The 26,091-nt window shown below is 31.2% G+C and overlaps 2 protein-coding genes across 2 annotated transcripts; both read left to right on the forward strand.

The window, feature by feature from the left end:
• Nucleotides 10,065-12,196, forward strand: LOC109725827 (bidirectional sugar transporter SWEET14-like). Its single transcript, XM_020255202.1, has 6 exons — nucleotides 10,065-10,251; nucleotides 10,756-10,792; nucleotides 10,905-11,115; nucleotides 11,219-11,380; nucleotides 11,481-11,600; nucleotides 11,705-12,196. The coding sequence occupies exons 1-6, from the start codon at nucleotides 10,200-10,202 to the stop codon at nucleotides 11,966-11,968; spliced, it is 846 nt and encodes a 281-aa protein (XP_020110791.1). The 5' UTR covers nucleotides 10,065-10,199; the 3' UTR covers nucleotides 11,969-12,196.
• On the forward strand, nucleotides 19,475-22,579 carry LOC109725914 (pentatricopeptide repeat-containing protein At2g13420, mitochondrial-like). Its single transcript, XM_020255316.1, has 2 exons — nucleotides 19,475-20,167; nucleotides 20,863-22,579. Exons 1-2 carry the CDS (start codon nucleotides 19,517-19,519, stop codon nucleotides 21,826-21,828), a joined length of 1,617 nt encoding a protein of 538 aa, XP_020110905.1. The 5' UTR covers nucleotides 19,475-19,516; the 3' UTR covers nucleotides 21,829-22,579.

Genomic DNA, 26,091 nt, shown 5'->3' on the forward strand with positions numbered 1-26,091 from the left:
TTCATAGCGTTGTTTACTGTTTTTGGTTGTTTATCATTTTTTGTAGTAAATGTTTGAGATTATGTTGATTCAGAGTGAATTTTTACTGTGAATCAGGAAATGGAAAAAGGGCTAGTTTTTACTGGGAGTGGTTTCAAAACTCTTAATGTAGCAATTTTTTTTCTGGAGATTTTTTCTAGATTTATCATCATCTCGATTTTTGGTGCATTTATCAAGTTTTAGCCTTAGGTTATAAGGCTCATAGGTTACTATATTGATTTAGGATTACATTATATCAATGAGAATTGGAAAATGGTTATCTTTGGATATTGTAGTATTAGGAGATCCATACGATTTGGGAAAAATACAACATTTGGTAGTTTGATGAAACTTGGTCTAATTCTATTATTGTTTTCATTTTTGGGTGGTTTGCTATTTCCCCCCCTTCTTACAGCTTAGTACCAAATTCTATGAATGAAAATTAATATAGGAACTAAATTTTTCTACACTCTAGCAATTCCTGTGCTCTTTATCTTTTTCCACGATTTTGTTTATTTGTGTGTTTTGGATTTATGCTAGAATGGGTTGATGAACATATTGCTATAATGCAGCATCCTTTGATGCAATGTGCATTTCTTTTCCACACGAGATTTCTGACCATTCAAGCAGATTTCAATAAATTCATTTAGATTATTATGATTCTTCATCTGTTTGTTAATTTTCTTAACGTATATTTGATTAACTGTAATTCGATAGCTAGTTTTCTTTAAATTTATAAATGATGCTATCCGAATTGATTTAGTTCTTCAGCATTCAAGATCAGTATCAGTGTGCGAAGGATACGGAAGGAGTTAAGAAATATATCTTCCGCCTATCATTTTCTTTGTAGTAGTTTTTCTCTGTTCTTTGTGATGTTTCAGATATGTTAGAATGGAATGACGAATACATTGCTCTGAGCGCAGCATCTTCTGATGCGATGTGCGTAAACTTTCCACACGAGATTTCTGACCATTCAACTATTTGAATTTGTGTGAATATTGATTTTAAATTTCATTTATTGCACTCTCGAATTCGGTAAGTTATATTCTGCTTCTGAGTGAAATTTTGGTATTTATATAATCAGAGGAGGTCTCACTCTTGCTTAGAAAAGGTACGGTGAATTCAGTAATTGTTCTCAGAAGAAACTCAGTTAAATTATATCTGTCATGTTCAATGTTTCTGCTCTGTTAATAACAAAATCTACTATGTTCATGAAGCATTTACATGCCATATTCCTTTCCGACGTTCCACCCGTTTCAATTTTGTTTTAACCCTTTTCCCTATTTTTGACGCATTACACTTTCTGATGCATTACATTGCTGTTGCCGAACATTCTTTCATTTAATGCGATTTTGGATCCACGCGAAATTCCTTACCTTTTAAACACTCGCTAGATGTTTCCTTTCGAAAAGTGGTGATGAAAACATAGAAGTTAAATCAAATCAATGTATGAATGTAATCTGATCCTCTCATAAATTAGTAGCAAATTATTGTTTCTAAATCGCATCTTTTCGACCTGTTTATATCTTCATCCTTTGGATTTCATTTCTCCTTGATCAATTGAGTTGGCATATATACTTCTCTCAACTGTTTTTGCTTTCTTTGTTTGATAACAAAGATGAGTTGATTTGCTCAAGTGAGTCCAAATAGGCTAAGTAGTATGGGCTGGGCCTGAGCTTATTTGCGAGCATTTGTTTAACTGTTAATTACGACAACGCCGAGGAGATCTGCAGATCTTTCCGTAAAAGGCAACTTCAACTTCGATCGTGTCGACACATCTCCTCAGCATTGTCGTGGTAAACAGCGAAACTAATGTTTCGACTCTTACTAAACCTGTTAGTGATAGACATGTGAAAACGATGAGCTTTGGTTTAGTCATTGAAACTTGAAAGTGACACAAATATCAAAACCAAGATCAATAATTCTTTTGTTGAGATGTCTAAATCCTCAGTGGATGCACTACTACATTAGGGACCCACTTGAATTAATAAGAGTTAGATTACAGAGTAAAATATCCTGGCGAAAATCAAGGAATAGGATCAATCTAAGATATTGACATATTTTTGTCCTATTCTGATTTTCAGAAACATAATTACATTTATTCCCATTAGGGGGTGTGTTATTTTTTTATTTTTTAATTTTTAGTTTTCCTTTGTGGGCCTAGATGGGGTTTGCCTTCTGGTATTTGATTTATTGTAATTTTACTTTCAGTCGAAACTCGAAATTCGCCAAGTTTGCAGGAAAAAAAAAAAGTAAAAAAACACAAATAATAAAATATTAACATATCTTCTTTTTTCTAGTTTTTATATTATTTACTTTTACCAAATAAATATCAGAATTGAAAAAACTTCAGTTCTACAGCTGTATAAATAAATAGTAAAAGAAAAATAATTTTCAACTGAACTCTTATTCACTGAAAAGTTTATTTCAATTTTGAATTTTACCTTCGGTGAAACAATCATGTCCTAAATAAAACTCTTCGAATGAGTTGCGAGCGTGCTTATATAAATTTTTTTTGACAGTTTTAAATAAGAGCTTCTGCTATTAGCGTTCAATAACACTTCATTTGTTGATAGCTTTAGATTCTTCATGTTTGAAGCTGTTTTAGAAGTCAAATCAAACGCTACGGAATTTTCTGTTTACATATAATCCCTTGTTGCGTTTGAGTACGAAAAATTTTATAAAAAATACTATATGTACTTATCATATAATGGGGTGTACTTATCATATAATGGTGTACATTTTATAAGACTAGTGAAAATAGAAATTTTTTTATAAGACTAGTGAACTAATCCTTTTCATAAAAAATTTTGGGTGTACAGGGCCTATTGGTTTAAAGAAAATGGAAGAAATAATTCTTTAAAATTTTGATTTTCTTATTTAACTTCAATTTTTTAAATTTGATTCACTCAACACCGCTCTGATTTTATGATCTGAATGTTTTGTTTATTTTTACACTTCAATGCAATTTTTTGCGATTATAAATTTATTAAAGTAATAAGTTTAAAATTTGAAGGCAAAATATCGCGGACTAACTTAAATTAAACAAATTGAAATGTTAGATAGTAAAATTAATATTTTTAAAGATCGGACAGGAGTCAAAATGATCTGTAGTTTTAATAAATTTTCTACGTTTTTACCAATTTTTAATGTAAACAGAACTATTGCGACATGCGCATGCATCTTTACCTATTGTATTTGTAAATATTTTTAATAAATCAGCATTTCTATATTGCTGTTGGATCAAACCAAATTTAAAATTTTAATCCAATAAATTGTTACGGCGTAGCACGATTAACTCATTAAGAACATTTTACAACATTTTGAGTTATTTGTACATTTGGATTGCGGATAAAGGGTGGAATAATCCTTTATCCCTTTTATACCCAAACGCTAGTGGATATCTAAAATAAGCTAGTATAACTATCCCCACCAGCACCTCCATTTTCTATATATAAATACCCACTATTTTTCTTATTCCATATTATCTATCTAAACACTATTTTTCTTATTTCCTGGAACAATCCAAATTTTATCCAAACACTTTTTTTTATCCTCATATTTGTATCTATCTCTGTAATAGCTAGTTCTTGCTTAATTATACTCGAACCAAACGGTGGAAAATGTTAAGAACATATATATACTAACTAATCTAAATGTTTAAAATATAAGCAATCACATTTTATGCTTAAATTAACATAAAGATTACAAACCAAAACCAACATTAATTTTCTCCCTTGCTCAGAGATTTAGGGGAAAAAAAAGGTACTAAACACTACCTAGTTTTAGGAATCTAGATTACCTCGAAACTTTTTAATTAATTAACAAAATCCTGTTTAATAAGTATAAGTTCAAAGTGGCATGTGATCAATACTAAGAAGTGGTACTAATTAATAAAAAGCCTGGTTAAAGAGAAATAATTAACAAATTGTCGATTGATCTTAATTAATTGAAAATGCTGTAGTTTCTCTCTCTAGATCTCGCTTGGTCGGTATTTAAGACAAAAAGGAAGAGTTTAACACAAAAACCATAATTTAGGATTAACCACCACATGCATAATGTACAATTCATGAGGAGGGGCAAAGTAATTAATCATATATAGAAGCTAATTGTGATGTAGGTAAGTGTTTATTGTTAAGTTATTTAATTTGCACCATTTTCTTATGATGATTAGGACTTGTATAGAGTGAAAAAAAAAAAAAAAAAATCCTAGGTATCAGAGCAAAGAGGTCCTGTATAATAGTAGCTTAATTTTAAGGTTATTTAGAGTAATCGAAGCTCAATTTCGCATTGCATATCATTCGAGTAAAGAGTTATTTGAAAAGAGTTAAGAATAGAAACTTCAATTAGTTAGAGGTTTTGCATTTGGAGTTCAGAAACCCATTTTGGGTTCTCGCCACAACCAAAAGCTCTAGCCTAATAATTTCTTCTATAATTTGAATTTTAACGGTCGACTCGTACTCAAATCAAATTAAATTACTGTGCACTCTCTAAAAACTTTAAGCTTTTAAAAGAAAATTAGTAATTCAAATTCATTTATGAAAGGAATAATAGTCCTTTATATATGTAAATAACTTGGATTCAACTTGTAATATTTGGAGCTTAATTATGAAACCCTAAGAAGTAATTCTAATGCTACAAATGGATCTGGTAAAGTTGCATGTCCTTCAAAAGAATCTTCAAAAGAATAAAGCTGCCATTAATTAAAGCTCTTGACAACAAAAAATACAAAAAAAAAAAACCTTTTAATTAAGTAATTTGTACTAGGATGATTCTCACTTGGTCATGCTATTTATGCTGATGTAAAATTGAGAATCATATGTACATACACACACACACATATATATATATATATATATATATATATATATATATAGACTAGGCTACTATACTATCGTAGCACGGAGCACTCCGTGCTACCAGTTGTTTTCGATGATGTGGCTTCCAAATCGACGATCGGCTCCGTAGAGTTGATCTACACTATTGAAAGTATTTAGAAACTAAATTTCATAATTTTCGATATCATTTACCTATCAAACAAGTAGTCTAAAATTGAACGGCTGAAAATAAAAATCTCATAAAAAATGATGATAAAAGATTTAAATTCAAGATCAGATATACTGATCTTATTCTAAATAGTGAAAAGAATTTTCTATAAAATTTTCATCGCATTTGGATTGTTTTACACCGTTAAACTCACAAAACACACCACATCGGCCATTAAAATTGTCAATTTTGAGATCTTTTGATCATAGTCAAATGATGTCGAAAAAATTTGAAATTTAGTTTCTAAATACTTTCAATAGTGTAGATCAAGTCTAACGGAGCGGATCGTCGATTTGGAAGCCGCATCATCGAAAATAACTTGGTAGCACGGAGCGCTCCGTGCTACCGATGCAATAGCCGGACTCTATATATATATATATATATATATCCCTTTACCCCGATACGACAAAGAATATATATTAGTGTTGTTCATTATATAAGTACTCAAATTCAATCGAGAAATTACTCATTTTAATTCGATTTAATTCTATTAAAGTCATCGAGAAAGAAAAGAAGCATTCGCGCATATATATATATATAATATATATTATATATATATATATATATATATATATATATATATATATATATATATATATAGAATATATATATATATGACCGTGTTTTTTCTTTTTCTTTCTTAATAAAGTAGAACACAAAATTAATGTTGAATTTTAGTAGTAATTGTTTGAATAGGAGAGAAAATATTGGGAACATAAAAATTTGATCAAATGTGAAGTGTAAGAATTAATATCCTTGGTCCATTATCTTTGATTAATTAATTTGTGTAACATGAGTTCTATCCAGCTATATATGTAGTTATTTTTCCTCACACTTCCATAAATCCTGCTATATACGTCTAATTATAGCTTTAGGATTCAATTAAACAAACCAAATCTCTTAAGAAATGAATAGAATTGTATATGAGGAGGACCTGGAAAAAGACACAAGAGAACAAAAGCAACCTAGCTTTGTAGGTTTTTGCTTTTGTCTCACATTTGCTTTTCATAACAGCAAAGCCTAATTAAGCTTCAACACCAAGAAATATATTATGAAAAAAAAAAACAAAACAAAACTCACAAGGAAAAATTAAGATGTATATGTTCATGTATAAATGAAAAACTACCTTGATTTAATTACTTTCACATATATATATATATAAATATCTTGTAATTATAAGCTAGTTAATTTGTAAGCAAACAATGTAAAATGAGGGTTACAAATAAGTAATAAGTGATAGGTTAATTAATTTTGTACACACACACACACACTCATATATATGTAAATATATAACTATTTTCTTCATTGATCTTAAGTTTTTTAAAATGTTATAACATTTAAAATATCACACATATGAGAACATTCTTATCAATATGCTTCTAAAGTTTATTCCCCTCAAAACTGAAATTAATATATATACAAGAGAGGCCAACATTTAAGTGCTCAAAATTAATTAAGTTTTGCCCAAAATCACATATAATATTACTTTCCATACGTATTGATTATATATATATAACACTTTACGTACCCGGCCACTTAAAAAAAAAGGGAAACCATTTCAAAAACCATCCCCCTGTAGTTTCTGCATTCTTGATTTGCCTACCGCTGTGGTTGAACGTATCATTTTATCTCGCTGTGTTCATTTTTATTTCTTATTCGAGCTTTCGTTAATAGTTCGTTTAAATTATATACAAAATAACTTCAGAAACCATCTTATTATCTTATCGAATCATCCTTATAACCTTTAATTTAAACTTTGTCACCGATTTTTAAAAATAATATAAAAGATAAAAAAGATAAAAACTAAAGTCCACAGGCGTGGGCAAATGATAGTTTTATAACACATAAAAAAAAAAAAATGAAATGCAATTGAAACGCAAGGGGTTTTGAAGTTTCCCCAAAAAAAAAACTTACAATAGCTTTGTTATGAGGATATATATATATAAGGTTATTTATTTTTCCTTCTGGCTCTTATAATTATTACACTTACAGTACTTATGACTCACATATGAATAAGCTAGAATGAAGCATTCCATTAAAAGTCTCCATTAATCTATCGCGCACGTTATACTACACTTTTATAAATTCAAAGATATGTATAAAATCATTATATACAAGAGAGTAGCCAAATACAAACATAATTAACGTGTCTATAAATATACAAAAAATACATACGGAATAATAAAAAATGAGAAATAAAAGAACGAAAAGTTAACATATTCATGAGAAGACATCAAATAAACGATCTCTTAGTATCTTATATAGTACTAGTTGAATGTACGTACATACACTGCACAGTAATAATTTATAGATTTATTTCAAATTAATATAATTGTACATATTATATGCAAATTTTACAATAAAAATATTATAAATTAATGTGTTATATTTTATTAGAAAATTATTTATAATATCCTATAAAAGCCCGGGTCTTTTATTAGATACTAACCACAATATTATATACTTTTTATTTGATACTCAACATTTAAATATGTATTCTTAAAACTAAAAGCATCAAAATTTATTTCACCATTTTAATTAAAACCTTAAAATATAATATTTGATCCACTGGACATAAAAAAATTAAATTATTATCAAAATTTGATATCAAAAATTAAATTTACATATAATCAATAAACTCAAATTAATTTAATTCTAAAAATAGACTTAAAAAATAACTATTTTTTAACAAATGATTAAACTGTTGTTTATATTTGATATTATAAAAAAAAAATATAGATAAATAACGATAACATAAAATGAATTTATAGATAATGCAATAAAGATTATAACTATTTTTAATAAATATTAACAAAATATAAGTCATATAAAAATTAATAAAAGAAAACAATTTTATATATTAAGTGTAGAAATTTAATAGATTGACATAACCTTCGTGTTTATTTGACATATTTTTAACAATTTAATCAATAATCATCTCGTTATCGTGGAATATTATTTTATATTAATAGATTGATCAAACCATTAATTTTTATTTGAGACAAAATATAATAAAAAATAAAAAATGCATTAAAAAAAATAAAAAAGAAATTATTTTCCTTTTGAATTCCGTCCGTCATTATCGAATTTCTATAAACCTTTATATATAATAGATAATGAAAAATAACCGTTGTCCTCTATATAACACATATTAGATTCCACGAAAAAAAATAATAACTGTGTATTTTAAAATATATATATATTATTATATAATATATATATATAGGTTGACTACGAATACTCTCCGAGAGTAACATGCCCATTTTACTCCACTCGAGTTGCTTTTTCTGATGATCAAGCTTGGCCAAATTGACGATCGGGTGTCTTCCGGTTGAAACTGATCTATACCACTTGAAGTGTTTAAGAAATCAATTTCAAATCTTTTTCACGATTCATCATTTGCATTCTCGTTTCTCTTTGGGTGTGGTGGTAGTTTCTTTGTGTCTGTCGGTAATAATCAAAAGGGTTCAAAATTGAATTTAATGTGATTAGTAGACCGTTTTCATACGTTTAAAGTGTAAATTATCCCAAATCATTGAATTTTTGTGTAGAAAATTCTTTAAAACTATTTAAAACAAATCTATACTCTTATCTTGAATTACAAGTACTCTATCATCATTTTTTTCAAAGAATATTCATTTTCAGCCGTTCATTTTTTCTGTTACTAGATGGATATAAAACAATATCGAAAGTAGCGTGAACAATCTGATTTCTTATGATAGTTTACAATGTTTAGATCATATTTAAACGAGGCCGATCGTTCAATTGGAAGCATCTATTCATTCGAAACAGACTCGAGATAAAACGACCGTTACTCCGAGAGGATTCTAGCTCAATCTATATATATATATTATATAATATATATAATATAATATATATAAATTAATATATGTATCGACACGAGATAATTACTATACTATTTTAGGGTATTCAAATCAACAATCGATACCGTTAAATATAACCTAGTGTATATGAAGTTTTTTGAAATAAAATTTTAATTTTTTTCGACATCGTTTACTTAGTAAGTAAATCATTTTTTTAAAAAAGGTATAATAATAGAATGATCTTTAAAATTCGAGAATAAAGCTTTTAAATTCATAATTAAGGATGTTGATCTTGATCTAGATCGTTTAAAGTATTAAAATTTGAATAAATTTATATTCTTTTACACCGTTACATTACAAACTCGCTATAGTAGTCATTAAAAATTGATAATTTTGAAACAATTTGGTCATAAAATAAACTATGTCGAAAAAAATATAAAATTTCATTCCTCTCTCCTGCTTTAATTTCTCTCTATGTGTACATATATATGGACTATATATATATTATTCAATTGGAGAGAGAGAGAGAGAGAGAGAGAGAGAGAGAGAGAGAGAGGAGGAGGAAAAGCAGGAGAAGTAAAGGCGCAGCTGGGATCAAAAGTTGTGGAAGAAGTTAGGGTTTGGTGGTGTGCAAGGTATGGGTGGTGAGGTGGCCAAATAACGGCTATATTGGCAAGTACACATATGCATGGGTTTTGCGCAGGTGTAGTGTTGGTGTTAATTAGTGTTAGGGGAATTAAAGTGTTGTGGGGATCACATGCAAAGCCCATATCCTGGGCTTAACTTTTTTATTAATATTCCTCTCACCTTTTGCTGTAACGTAAAGCTCTTCATCCCTCATATTCATGCTAACACTAAAACCACCTGAACCTAGCTAGTTATTTATGTGATCAGTATCTATACATATATATATTTCCTAATTAACAAAAAAAGAAAAGAATATATATATATATACACACACACACACATATATCAAAAGATTTGCACGAATTTTGATGCGTTTTTCTTGGTCTAACAAACCTTTTTATTGTTTTGTGTGAGTACTATACTTCACCATATGCCACCTCACTCATATAAGCAAAAGGTGGAAGCTACCCCAACCTCTCCCTCTCCCTCTCCCACATTATATATAAAGGGAGTGTGATATCACCCTTCTCCTCATTATTAAGCTCCCCACTCATCACCACCTCCCCTTTGGGAAAGGAGAGAGAGTGTTTAGGGTGTGGGAGATTAATTAATCAATTAATTACTAAGGCTAGCTTCTTGTGTTTAGTTTGCTCTTTGGATTTTGTTTGAGGGAGCTAGCTAGATATGGCTGTGTTGTCCTTGCACCACCCTTGCACCTTCACCTTTGGAATCCTAGGTATATCATTCTCCATCGATCGTATGCATATTGCATCAAAATTAGTGCGAGTGAGCTGGGTCATTATATTTTCACGGGCTCCTGTGCCTTTGGAGTAGTAGCTAGCTAGCTTCCTTTGAATTGATGATTAGTTCTTGCTTTAATTATTTTTTCCTTCTTATTTGGTTTATGTGCTCTTAATAAGTTGGAGAGAGAGAGAGAGAAAGAGATGCACCTTGATCTAGCTTGAACTACTACTAAATTACACTAACCGAAGAATTTAAGCTACTCTAATTAAGTAGCTTTTGCAAGTACAATGATTAGAAAATCTCATTAAATGTGCTCCTCTTCCTCATAAGATTGATATTATTCTCACTTGGAATTTGAAGCTAATCTATGCATGTTTTCTCAAAAGCCAAAAAAAAAAGAGGATACACACATATGTATATGTATGTTTGCTTGAATCACTTCCTCAAATCATATGAAGATAATTAATGCTGTATCCTTCTCATGCATGAATTGCAGGTAACATCATCTCATTAATGGTGTATCTTGCCCCACTGTAAGAATATATTCAATTTTCTTTTTTTTACTCTTTAATTTCCATTTCATTTCTTTTCTTGTTATTTAATTAATTTGATTTCTTGGCCACAATTCGGATGGTTAATTTGCAGGCCTACATTCTATCGAGTTTACAAGAAGAAATCGACTGAAGGATTTCAATCCATACCATATATCATCGCACTGTTCAGCTCTATGCTATGGATATATTACGCAATCCTCAAACCTGATGCTTCTCTCCTCATCACCATCAATTCGATCGGATGCGCGATCGAAGCGATATACATCATCACTTATCTTGTTTTCGCACCAAAGAATGTTAAGGTAAGTGATATGAAGAGAAGCATATCTCTTCAAGTTATTGCAAAAATCATGAAATTTCAATACAAATTTGGGGAGTATATATATATTTTCTTTGGAATTACAGATCTTTACGGCAAAAATACTGTTACTTTTGATTGTTGGGGCGTACGGTACGATTCTTCTGCTCACACTCTTGCTATCGAAAGACTCTAGTCGTGTTCACCTTGTTGGTTGGATCTGCATGGGATTCTCTGTGACCGTCTTCGTAGCTCCCCTAAGTATCATGGTGAGTAAGAAAATTTAATGAGGATATGTAAATGAAGTTATGTTGGTTTTTATTTTTTTTGAATAATCACATTGATTAGATCAATATTTGATTTTTACAGAGGCTCGTGATACGTACAAAAAGCGTTGAATTCATGCCTTTCTCGCTATCGTTTTTCCTCACGTTGAGCGCTGTTGTTTGGTTCTTTTACGGTTTATTGACAAAGGACATATATGTCGCAGTAATGACCTAATAATCAATCGATCACTTCTTTTCTTGTCTTACATTTCGTTATTTTTCTCCAAATACAATCTCTTGATGACTTATTCTTGATCAATTGTGTAGCTTCCAAATGTATTGGGGTTTCTATTTGGGATCATGCAAATGGTGCTCTACGTAGCGTATAAGGACGTGAAACCAATCACTCAAGAGTACAAGTTGCCCGAGAAGGGATTGGGGGTCCATCCGGTTGATTCGAAGCCATCGAAGATCGAAAATAAAGATCACCACATTGTTATTGAAGGAGATCCAAAGATGCTCGACGGTACCGAGGGCGACAACAGGAAAGAAACTCAAGAGGGGAATAAGATGAGCCATGTTGAGGTTTGATACATAGAACATGCAAACATGCGCACGCGCGCGCGCGCACGAGAGAGAAAGAGAGAGAGAGAGAGAGAGAGAGAGAGAAAGAGAGAGAGAGAGTTATGTAGCACTTACCTTTGATAATACATATGGTTCTATTATTAGTATTAATTATTTGTTCTTTGTAGACAGGAAGGGTGCAATTTCCTTTTTCAACTATTGGTATGTATCTTATTTCACATTTGTTTCATGGTGAATAAAAGCAAAAGTAGAACCTAAAACAAAGAAAAACATGTAGTGTATATATATAGGTTTCATTCCCTTGGTTTAAAAATTAGCTCTTTTACCTCACAATATATATAGAGAAAACTTAGAATTGTAATGTTAAAAAGAAAAATGCAAATGATACATTAGTTAACAAACGAATCATCACCGACCGTCCCTAGAGCAACTGAGCAAATGACAAAGGACTTGGTGATTGATACCCGAGACCCAAGTTCGAATCCTAGTTGATTCACATTTCCAGCTAAGTTTATTTCTAAATGAAATAAACGAAGCGGGTAGCGTGCTACCTATCTCTCAAAAAAAAAAGAAAAGAAAAAACAAACGAATCATTGTACTAATCAAAAGGTACATTGTTACGTGTCATACCTCGTATTTAAAGAGTTGCCATCTTTTTCTTTGTTAGCGATATATCAGTATTTGTCGTTTAATACATTGGTTCGTAAACGAATAATCACCGTACTTACCAAAAGGCAAACTATTACAGATGCCATACGTGGCATTCAAATAATCATCATCTTTTTCTCCATCACTTATCTATATTTGTCGTTAATTAGCGTATAGTACGTGAGATTTATTTCGTGTAAGATTATTCAACACTCACACTCCCAAGTACAAGTACGAGTTGAAATAAATGATTCTTAACTTCTCTTTTCGTATATAATGATTTGTTTTGAATGTTATTGAGCTACTCCAACCTTCTAAGCTCTAATTTAGAGATTCATGAAATTATTTGTGAAAAAGATAAAAAATTAAGCTACAAAGAATTCTATCAAACATGTTTTATAGTAAGTAATATTTGACGATGATTAGGGAAGCATGTAAGTCGATAAAATTTTTTCTCTTTTTTCTCTGTTTGAGCCTTCGACTTCTCAGATAATAATAACAATAATAATAAGGTTTCATAATTGTATGAACTTCTCAAGTACGAGTTGAAATAAATGACCTTTAATTTTTTTTTCGTATATAATAGTTTGTTTTGAATGCTATTGAGCTACTCCAACCTTTATAAGCTCTAATTTAGAGATCCACGAAATTATTTGTGAAAAAGATAAAAAAATAAGCTACAAACACTACAATAGAAACGATGTATAATAATATTTTTAAATATCGGTACAGATTAAAAAAGTGTTACTGGCTAAATTACCGATATTTTTTAAAAGTATTGCTATATGTGGGTAGCTATATATAGGGCCGCTTTGATGTTTGGTATTCATTTCTCTAGCGACCTGTGGCAGAGTGACACGTGACGATCGTAATCCTCTATAGTCCATGCGAGATCCTTGCAGCCGAACTCCAGCTGTAATTGGAACCCTTCATCGTCGGCTGCGGCGGCAGAGGAGGAGAAAGGAAGATGATGATCATTTTTTTTTTCTTTTCTATTTGTAATCAGGCCGAGTGGGCTGGATGAGATTGGTTGAGTAGAGAAACTTTTTATTTTTGTTTGGATTGGGCTTTATATTTATGTCTTAGTAGATTTTTTTTAAATTTTTTGGCATAAATCGGATACTTTTGACACTTATACAAAAATATCCAAAAAATATGTTTCTATATCTAATTCTATTGTAGTGAAAGAATTTTATCAAACATGTTTCACCACAAAACCCATTTATTGCCGTCAGATATCACAAGTATTGGTTCGAGATTCGTAGTAAGTAATATTTGACAATGATTAAGGAAGCATGTAAGTCGATAAAATTTTTTTCTTTGTTTAAGCCTCTGACTTCTCAGAATAATAATAACTAGTGTAGCAGCCCACACGTTGCGGCGGGTAGATATTACTAAAATAAATTTAATATCTAACTAATATATCAAAAGTTTGCTATTATTTTAAAAATCAAAATAGTCTAAATATATTGGCTTTTTTGCAAAAATATATTAATTTGTTGAAGCAGATTAGTAACAAAATGCCCATAAAAAGATAATAAGTATGTCAACCTATTGAGCCGAAAAGCGACATACTATTTGGGAGAGATTTAGATAAAAAATTCAATAAAAATTAACATTTTATAAATCAAATCAAAACAATCAAAGGGTTAAATTTTTTTGTATAAGTTATATATTTATCTCTTCATTTTCTAAATAAGGTATGATACTTATCTCTTCAAGAAAATGAAGACTGTTTAAATCATATATCAATCTAATTTTGTAAATATTTTTATATTAGTTAATAAAAAGAGTCGTGGAAGTAAAAAAGCATATGAAAAGTTATATACTAAATATTTAAGAGACAAAAAGATATACAACCTAACACAATCTAATACAGCAAATATAATACAAAATTTTACTTTCGAAAAAAAATATAAAGAACAAAGGATAGAAAAAAAAAGTAATAAATCTTTAACACAACAAATATATCGGGTCGAATACCATGCAAATAAAAAAAAACTTGAAAAAACTAAATAAAGTTATCTAAGAAATTTCAGCGCTACAATATAAAGAATATATAAATCTTTTAAAAGAACTCCTGAAATTTGAAGAAATGCTCGATTTGATGAAGATGACAGCGCCAAGCTCGGTGATGCAGCGTGCAAACTCATACTCCGTCCATAGAACGTGCTCGATCTTGGCCTCGGAGCTCATGGAGGAGGAAGAGAAAGTAGAGAAGGAGAGAAGAGGGCTTTTCATGAGTTTCTACGATTTACGGTTTAGATTAAGGTTAAAATGCGTGGACCATTAATTAGACGTTATGTGCGGAGAAAAGACGAAGGGTTGGGTTAAGGTGGGTGGACCATTAATTAGACGTTATGGGTGGAGGGAAGCGAAGACATTATGGGTGGAGAGAAAGCGAAGAGTTGGGTTAAGGTGGGTGAACTATTAATTAAACGTTATGAGTGGGGGAAGGCGAAGGGTTGGTTTCGCAATGTGAAACCTAAAACTAAAGGAAACACAGCCACATGGCATTTTTTTGAGGATTAATGTATAAGTATAGGTATAGATAATAATAATAAATAAAAATAAGGGTACATAATTTTATGGACTTTCCAAGTACGAGCTGAAATAAATGACCCTTAACTTCTCTTCTCGTATAAAATAGTTTGTTTTGAATGCTATCGGGCTACTCCAACCTTTAGGGATCCATGAAATTATTTGTGAAAAAAAAAAGGCCAATTTGCATAAAAAATCTATTAGTTTTGAGTTTTTGCAAAAGTAAGCCGTCTTTTTGAATTTTGCAGATTCGGGCCGAACTTTTAGAAGAATGACAAACTACCCCTCTTTCAAAATACATAAAAATTATATGCTTTAAATGTCTAGAAAAATACAAGTGCTAAGCCATTGAGTGTAAAATTTTTTGAAAATGATAATTCCTAAGGCATAACTATATGTACTTTTCTCGTGAAACGAGAAATCTCATTCAAAACAAAATAAAAAGAATAAAGAATAATTAATAAGATAAAAAAGTGCAACATCCTTTCAAATAGTGCAATATCTGTATAAGTAGTGCAACATATGTATTATTAATACATATTTTTACATGATTTTTACACTAAATTACGTACAGTTTAGTATATTACTCGAAAATAATATAATATATTAAAACATACTATAAAAATTATACAATATATATACAAACAGTACATATTTTATACTATTTGTACAGATGTTTACACCATTTGTATAAACGTTGCATTATTATGAGAGAATGTTGCACTATTTAGATGTGTATTGCACACTTTCTTTTTAAAAATTAAATTTTATTGCATATTAAATATAGTGTCAAATTTCTTTAAAATGACAACTGGTAAGCCATAATTATATGTATCTTTCTCGTGAAACGAGAATCCTCATTCAAAACAAAATAAAAAGAATAAATAATAATAAATAAGATGAAAAAGTGCAGCATTCTCTCAAATAGTGCAAAGATACTCTTCCAAATAGTGCAATATCTTATAAGTAGTACAACATATGCATTGTTAATACACATTTTCATGATTTTTACACTAAATTATATACAGTTTAGTATATTACAAAAAAATAATATAATATACTACAATATATTATAAAAATTATACAACATATGTACAAACGGTGCATATTTTATACTATTTGTATAGATATTTACACCATTTGTATAAACGTTGCATTATTATGAGAGAATGTTGCATCATTTAGATGTGTGTTGCACTCTTTCTTTTTAAAAATTAATTTTCATTGCATATTAAATAAAGTGTCAATTTTTTGGAAATGACAATTGCTTAGTCATAATTACATGTACCTTTCTCGTGAAACGAGAAACCTCATTTAAGACAAAATAAAAAAAATAAAAAATAATTAATAAGAAGAAAGAGTGCAACATCCTCTCAAATAGTGTAACATGCGCTTCCAAATAGTGCAACATCTGTATAATAGTGTAACATATGTATTATTAAGACACATTTTGCATGATTTTTACACTAAATTACGTACAGTTTAGTATATTACACAAAACTAATATAATATATTATGCGTAATATAACTACATTTTGTAATATATTATATTATTTCTGCGTAATAAACTAAACTGCACGTAATTTTGTATAAAAATCATTCAAAATATGTATTAACAATATATATGTTGCACTACTTATACAGATATTGCACTATTTGGAAGAGCATGCTGCACTATTTAATCTTATTAATTATTTTTTATTCTTTCTTTTTGTCTTGAATGAGAATTCTCGTTTCACGAGAATTGTACATTTAATTATGGCTTAGCAGTTGTCATTTTTAAAAATTTTGACACTTTATTTAATATTTAATAAATTTTTTTTTCAAAAAATGAGTACAATACACATCTAAATGGTGCAATATCCTCTCATAATAGTGCAATATTTACACAAATGGTATAAATATCTGTACAAATAGTGTAAAATATGCACCGTTTGTACATATATTGTATAATTTTTATAGTATGTTGTAATATATTATACTATTTTCGCGTAATATACAAAACTGTGCGTAATTTAGTGTAAAAATCATGCAAAATGTGTATTAATAATATATATGTTGCACTACTTATGCGGATATTACATTATTTGGAAGAGCATGTTGCACTATTTGAAAGGATGTTGCGCTCTTTCATCTTATTAATTATTTTTTATTCTTTTTATTTTATCTTGAATGAGGTTTTTCGTTTTACAAGAAAGGTATATGTAATTATGGCTTAACAGTTGTCATTTTTAAAAAATTTGGCACTTTATTTAATATGCAATGAAATTTAATTTTCAAAAAGAAAGAGTGCAATATACATCTAAATGGTGCAACATCCTTTAATAATAGTGCAATATTTACACAAATGGTGTAAATATCTGTACGAATAGTATAAAATATGTACCGTTTATACATATATTGTATAATTTTTATTGTATGTTGTAATATATTATATTAGTTTGCGCAATATATTAAACTGTACGTAATATATTGAAAAGTTCTCGACTTTTCGATTTACCCCTCTTAGAAGGCTAATATTGAAAATACCCTCTTTACGTTCCAACCTATTTCTAATATACCCCTAGAGTTAAAATCTGTTAATTAACTCTGTTAACTATGTAAAATTACTATTTTGCCCTTTCAAATATATCCTTCCACCGTCAGTGACTTTTTTATTTGCCCTTAAAGTCTGGGGCACAAAAAGTATTTTGACTTTTGGTCTTTTCCAATATACCCATCTACCGTCACCAACATTTTTTATTTGCCTTTAAGTTAAGGGCAAAATTGACATTTTAATTTTTTTTAACTGTGGTAGATGTTTAATTCACGTTTAACCCAAGTTAACTTAACAGGAGATAACTGCGAAGGTATTTTGCAATAACGGTGGAACATATGAGGGGTATTTTAGAAAGAAAAAAAAAAGTAGGGGTAAATCGGATATTTTCAAACGTATAAGGGGTATATAGGCAATTATTCCTAATTTTTATATATTTTGAAAGAGAGGTAGTTTGGTCATTCTTCTGAAAATTCGGTCCGAATCTGTAAAATTCAAAAAGACGGTATATTTTTGCAAAAGCTGAAAACTAATAAATTTTTTATGTAAATTGGCCAAAAAAAAATTAAACTACAAAGAATTCTATCAAACAAGTTTCATCACGAAACCCATTTATATTGTCAGATATCGCAAGTATTGCTTCGAGATTCATAGTAAGTAATATTTGACGGTGATCAAGGAAGCATGTAAGTCGATAAATTTTTTTCTCTTTTTTCTCTGTTCAAATCTCCCACTTTTCATAATAATAATAATAATAATAATAATAATAATAATAAATAAGAAATCTATAGTATATAGGGAAAACTTCAAAAACCCCTCGTAGTTTTGTAGTTTCTCATTTTGCCCCCCTGTAGTTTACAATGTATCAATTTGCCCCTCTGTGGTTTCTTTTTTCTCTTTTTCTTATCAATTTTATTATTTTTTTTCTTAAATCAGTGATAAAGTTAAAATTAAATGATACTAATGTGAATATTTGATAAATCTAGATGGATATCTGAAGTTTTTTATATATAATTTAATAAAATATTAACGAAAAAGCTACTGAAAAGAAAAAACGAAACCACAGGGGGGCAATTTGATACATTTTAAACTATAGGGGGTAAAGTGAGAAACTATGAAACCACGGGGAGTTTTTTGAAGTTTTCCCCTTAATATATGATTAAAAAAATTTATAATTTTTTTAATTCAATCTAAAATTTTATTTATTTTTATAAAAATTTAAAATATATAAATAATTTTTAAATAAGTTAAATTACTTGTATTAAATATAAATTTGAATTAAACTGAATAAAAGAATTATTAAAAATATATAAAAACTAAGGAAGGAAATTTAAAAATGAAACATAAAAAAATAAAAAAAATAAAAATAAATAAGGATAAGATAAATAAAAGAAGAATAGAGGCAAAAATGTAAGAACAATAAATTATTTTTTCTAAAAATTATATATAATTATAATAATAATTATAATATATATAATTATAAATATAATTATATATAATTTCTTATTAGTATGATTTTTGCCTTTATTTTTTTAATATTCTTTATAATTTATTTTTATATTTTTATTACAGCAATATTTGTTTATTTTTTAGTTATTTTTTTATATCATTTTTTGACTTTTTTTTTACTATTATTTATTTTATTTATATATTTATTTTTACACAATTATTTCGCTGCAACACGCTAGTCCTTCACTAGTAAATAATAAAAACACAAGGTTTCATAATTTTATGGGCTTCTCAGCAGAGCCCACTTTGGCCCACAAACCATATTTGAGGAGAGAGAAAGAGCTTAGAGAGAGAGAGAGAGAGAGCTGTGTTGCTCTCCCATGTATCGTTGCTATCGTGCGCTTGTGCCCAGGGGGCGCACGCTAGCGACCCGACGCTTTCTCTCCGACTCACTGGAATTAGGGTTAGGGTTTCCGAAGCCGAGCCTCCCCGGGATCGAGCCCTCCCCCGGCGCCGACACGCTCGCGGCGCTCCTCCTCCGGCACCACAACCCCTTCCACCCGCTCGAGTCCCCGCTCGAGCTCGTCGCCCTCGGCGGCGGCGCCGCCCTCTCCCCCGCCCTCGTCGTCCAGACCCTCCTCCGCCTCCGCCACGCCTCCAAGGTCGCCCTCGCCTTCTTCGTCTCCGTCCGCGACCACGTCCACCACCACCGTTGCAATGGCGGCGCCCAACCCCTCCTCGGCCCCGCCGCGTACGACGCCATGGTCGACATCCTCGGCCGCGTGCGCCAGTTCGACGTCGCGTGGCAGCTCATCGTCGAGATGGGCTGCGGCGGCGGCGGCGGCGGCGGCGGCGATGTGGGGCCCACGCCGAGGACGTTCGCGGTGCTGGTGAGGAGGTACGTGGCGGCGGGGATGACGCGGCAGGCGATCCGGTCCTTCGACGACATGGAGGCGTTCGTCGGGAGGGAGCCGGGCTCGGCGGAGTTCCAGATGCTTCTGGACACCCTCTGCAAGTATGGGCACGCAAAGGTATCGCCTTTATTGCGAACTTTTCCTTTTCCTTTTCCCATGGCTCTATTGATTAGCTCTTCTGATACAATTGCTTCCTTACTTGCTTTGTAACAGGGAGTTTTATTTGATTAGATTTGTTTGATTTTGGGATGCTCCATTTCTTTATAAATGTTGATTATAATGCATGGTTATACTGGTGAATGAGAAGTTTGCAATTTCGCGACGGCGAATAGTGTAAAATTCATTTTTTGTGGCAATTTGTGTGTACTGTTTGTTTTATATGTCTTTGTTAGATTGGTGATATAGATTACAGTCACTCAGGTTTTGCATGGGAAATCATTGTGGTGTTCATGAGTACTAATTCTTTTTTCAAATTTAAGAATCGAGCATTCCTCAAAAGTTTCGGAATTTGGATTGCACCACAGGTTGCACACTTCTTCTTTTTTTTTTATAGATTTAAGAGGCAACGACGGACTTTAAACTCAATAAACTGAGTTATCTTGAAGCTTTGCAAATCCGTTTACGGAGCACATGTTTTGCAGTAAGATGATTTTACCATCTCCAACACTTGTTCATCTAATTATGCTGAACGCTCTTACAGCGTTCGTTTCTTTTCCTTATTTTACATTATGAGTGAATGATTGGGTTATTCAGCTGATCTTGTTTCAATCCTGAGGTATTCACTGGTTGGAGTATTTTGATGATCATTGCAGGTTGCAACAGAGATATTCAACAAGAGAAAATCCAAGTACGAACCCGACGAGAAGACGTACTCGATCTTGATTTATGGATGGTGCAAGGTAAACCAGCTTGAAATGGCCCAAAAGTTCCTAAAAGAAATGACCGATCGTGGGGTAGAACCGAATATAGTTACATATAACATCCTGCTGAATGGGATTTGCAGGCACGCGAGCTTGCACCCGGAAAATCGCTTCGACAGAACAATCCGTGCTGCTGAGGACCTTTTGAAGGAAATGGGGTCTAGGGGGATTGAACCCGATGTGACGAGCTACTCTATCATTCTACATGTTTATAGCCGGGCCCACAAACCCGAGCTCTGTCTTCATATGTTCCGGTCAATGAGAGAGAAAGGCATTTGCCCCACTGTGGCGACGTACACCTCGGTAGTTAAATGTCTGGCTTCTTGTGGGAGATTAGAAGCTGCAGAAAAATTACTCGATGAAATGTCTAGCAATGGAGTGTGCCCATCCCCCGCCACTTATAATTGCTTCTTTAAGGAATATAGAGGGAGAAATGATTGGGAAGGCGCAATGAATTTGTACAAGAAAATGAAGGAATCGGGCTCGTTAAGCAAGCCCGATATTCACACGTACAATATATTACTTGGAATGTTCTCGAAGTTGGATCGATTAGGAACTGTTCGGGAATTGTGGAGTGATATGAGTGAGAGTGGTGTTGGGCCGGATTTGGATTCGTACACTTTGCTCATCCATGGGCTTTGCGAGAAGAATAAGTGGAGAGAAGCGTGCCAGTTCTTTATGGAGATGATAGAGAAAGGGTTTCTCCCGCAGAAGGTTACATTCGAGACTCTTTATCGAGGATTGATTCAAGCTGATATGTTGAGGACTTGGAGGAGATTGAAGAAGAAGGTTGATGAAGAATCATTGAAATTTGGTGCTGAGTTTGAGCATTATCATTTTAAACCGTATAAGAGATGATTTTAGTTGTGGGCTTGAATTTTGTAAATACGTGATTGGGAAGATGAGGCTTTTTTCTTAGGGCTGATTTTACATGGCAAAATGCAAAAAAGATTGAAAACAGTTTGGAAGTGGTATCATAATTATAGGTGCTGTAAGGCATCATGCTTAAAGATGATTATTTTGATACAATCCAACAACTCTGCAGCTTGTTATCTGTCTGCGTAAGTGCTCTGGGACAGGTCAGTTTGAAGAAGCCCTAATAGCTTTTCTGTCAAAATCATTGTGGCATCTTTCGACTGTAGCTAGAAGCAGAAATTCCGAAGCGGCTCCTGATTTAGTGGCTCAAAAGCTCATGTTGCACATTCCTCTCCAACCAAAAGCTCAACACCGTTTGTTTGGCAAACATTCATCTTCTACTTCTATAGTTAAGAAGCTCTTCTTGAAGGCGTGAAAAAAAAAGGTTTGTCAGTGCTGTCGTCAGCAATGTACGTATGTTCTCTTACCAAGTGCTTGAGAAATCTTTCTTTAAAGTTTTTCTTAGTCTTACTATTTATGATTGTTTCAACCATATATTTCTATGTTTTCTACATTGGTTAACAAGTTAAGGTCTTTTATTCGTAGTTCGGTGGATATATTTTTATAAATGGTTTGGTGAGTGTGAGATGCTACCAAAGAATAATATATTGTGTTGTATCTTTGGACTAGCTCGCTTAGCTTAAGCGAGCTTACTAAACAAGTAAAATATTTGAATCGAGCCATAATTGAGTAATTGATCTCGTCGTGTATGCTATTGAGTTTCTTTGGTTATGTTCTCTGTCCCCTTTTCGGAAGTTAAGGCCTTGTTTGGTACTACTTTAGTCAATGTTTTTCTTAGCTCAGATTGTATGCTGTTGATCTCAATTCGAATAAGCTTTTGTTCATTAGCTAACAACAAGCCTAGTGTAAACCTTCTTTGTGCTGAAGTACTTTTATGTTGGACTTGTCTCAGTTACTTTTGAATTGCCCTCATCATTTGAAACTGTTTTGGGAATTAACCAAGAGAATTTGGTGGCTTAGAGGATGATAAACTGGGGAGATGAAGGAAGATAAACATTATTTTATGACTCCAAATACCCGATTAGTATAATTTCCTACAGTTGCCGGACATTGTTGGAATTAGAGGGCAGCGAAAATTTACAAACTAGATAGCCGACGTATCTAGTAACTAAAATTAGATCGGGTTGCTTGTTTTACTAGCTAGATATTAAATTCAATCAAACAAACATCGAATAACTATACATTTGTGCTTACATTTGATGAATTGATGCAGGGAGTATATATTTGAATATTTCATTGTCGTAATTCTGGAATTTTAAATGATTCACTACCTAAGCTAGTGGAATATCTTTATAGATGATAGAGACATGTTTGCTTTTAAAGCATACACACATGGAATGCAACTTAGTTGCATTGTGTTTTGAATGATGCTTCATTCAAAACAGCTGACTCACACAACTAGTGCCTTGTTGTTACTTTAAATATTTGCTATTTCTGCTTGATTTTCATTTGAGAAGATTGAGAAAGTTGGAAAGTAATAAACTGCATAGTTTTATGAGAAATTGGAGAAAATCAAAACATTTTCCTTTGATGGTAATTAGAAGTTCTCATTAGAAGAAAATCTGGAATTAGATACACTTCAAAAGTGACATTGAGAATAAGTCTTGAAGTAGTCTTCCGTTTATAAAGAATATATTTCTAATTGATTTTTTTAATCCTAAGAGAAATAAAAATAGCAATTTTTACTATAAACGTGATTCACCAGCAGATGCAGCGTGAATAGAATTTAAAGTGAATAGAATTCAAAGAAAGATGTTTGGTAAAATAATTTAATAGTCATAATGAAAGAACAGTCTATATCTCTGAAATTGAGACCACCCTTACAATGAAGGGTTAATAGAATGCAATTAATTGCATTTTGTTCTGATTTAATAGTTGTAGTGAAATAATAATTTATATCTTTAAAATTGAGATAGGTAGAATTAAGGGTGAATAGAATGTATTTTATTTTGATTTTGTAATATTATTTTTGTAATGTTATTGTGAATTTCACATTTAATAAAATCATGAGAAGAAAGAATATTTTTAGCCTTAAATTTTTTGCCTTAGAACTAATTTAATAGTATTACTATAACTTAGTATTTTCATTGAAACGTTATAACTGAGGAAAAGATAATGCAATCGGCAAATATAAATATAGACAGATAGTTAGACTACTATACTCTTGTTAGATTTTTGATGATGGAGCTTCTACATTGAAATTCATATTGTTAAACAGAAAGTACTCCATCATCGAAAATAAATTTTATAATTTTTCGATATTATTCACCGTTATGATCGAAAACGACTTAATAGTACGGGGCTACTATGCTCTTATGAGTATAGAGCTTTTTGTACTCATAAGTTATTTTTGTTGATGGAGTTTTCTAATTAGCGATCCACTCTGTTAAATATAATCTAGAGTATTTGAAACTTCTAAAAAATAAATTTTGTAACTTTTCGAAATTATAATAAAGTCTATCAAGCAGGCATAAAATGAACAATAAAAATCGAACGACGTTTTAAAAATAGATAATCGAATCCTTCAATTTAAGATCGGAGTTATTAATCTTTATCCAGCTAGTTAATAAAATTTTTTTATTAAAAATTCAATCTATTCTAATTCTTTTACACTGTTAAACTAGCAAGTATTCCAAACCGACCATTGAAAATTATCAATTTTGTGACATTTTGATCGTAAGATAAATGATGTCGAAAAATAATGAAATTTGATTTCTAGAAGTTTTAAATGTTCTAAATAATGTTTAACGGTATGAATTGTCGATTCGGAAATTCTATCACCGAAAGCAACTTATGAGTACGAGTGTGATTGTATTTATAAGAATATAGTAGCCGGACTATATATATATATATATATATATATATATATATATATAGTGTCCGGCTATTATACTTTTATGAGTATGATCGCTCTCATACTCATAAATCATTTTCGATGATAGAGCTTCCGAATCAACGATCCATACCGTTAAACATTATTTACAGCATTTAAAACTTCTAGAAATCAAATTTTATAATTTTTCGACATTATTTACCTTACGATCAAGAGGTCACAAATTTGACAATTTTTAATAGCTGGTATGGGATATTTGCTAGTTTAACAGTGTAAAAGAATCGAAATTTGTTGAATTTTTGATAGAATTTTTGATAGAAAATTCTATTCATTACCTAGATAAAGATCAATAACTCTGATCTTTGAATTGAAGGATCCGATCATCTTTTTTTAGGATGTCGTTCGATTTTGACCGTTCATTTTATGCCCGCTTGATGAACTTTATTATGATTTCGAAAATTTACGAAAATACTCTGGATCATATTTAACGAAGTGGATCGTCGATTCGGAAGCTCCATCATTGAAAAAAACTTATGAGTACGAGAGCTCCAATACTCATAATAGTATAGTAGCCTCGGCCATATATATATATATATATATATAGGCTACAAAGAATATGTAGGCCGCTAAGAATCGGCTACTAAGAATATTCCGATTATCAATTTGAAGTTTCGATCATTCATATCGACTTGATAGGACAATGCCCTCAATCCTATTAATAGTATAGTAGCCGGACTCTATAGAGCTAGGCTACTATACTATCGGTAGCACGGAGCGCTCCGTGCTACCAAGTTGTTTTCGATGATGTGGCTTTCAAATCGACGATCGGCTCCGTTAGAGTTGATCTACACTATTGAAAGTATTTAGAAAGTAAATTTCATAATTTTTCGATATCATTTACCTATCAAACAAGTAGTCTAAAATTGAACGGCTGAAAATAAAAATCTCATAAAAAATGATGATAAAAGATTTAAATTCAAGATCAGATATACTGATCTTACTCTAAATAGTGAAAAGAATTTTCTATAAAATTTTCATCGCATTTGAATTGTTTTACACCGTTAAACTCACAAACACACTACATCGGTCATTAAAATTGTCAATTTTGAGATCTTTTGATCACTAGTCAAATGATGTCGAAAAAATTTAAAATTTAGTTTCCAAATACTTTCAATAATGTAGATTAAGTCTAACGGAGCCGATCGTCGATTTGGAAGCCGCATCATCGAAAGCAACTTGGTAGCACGGAGCGCTCCGTGCTACCGATAGCATAGTAGCCGGACTATATATATATATATATATATAGAGAGAGAGAGAGAGAGAGAGAGAGAGAGAGAGAGAGAGAGAGAGTG

Source organism: Ananas comosus, linkage group 20 (assembly GCF_001540865.1).
Source record: "Ananas comosus cultivar F153 linkage group 20, ASM154086v1, whole genome shotgun sequence".
NCBI lineage: Eukaryota > Viridiplantae > Streptophyta > Magnoliopsida > Poales > Bromeliaceae > Ananas > Ananas comosus.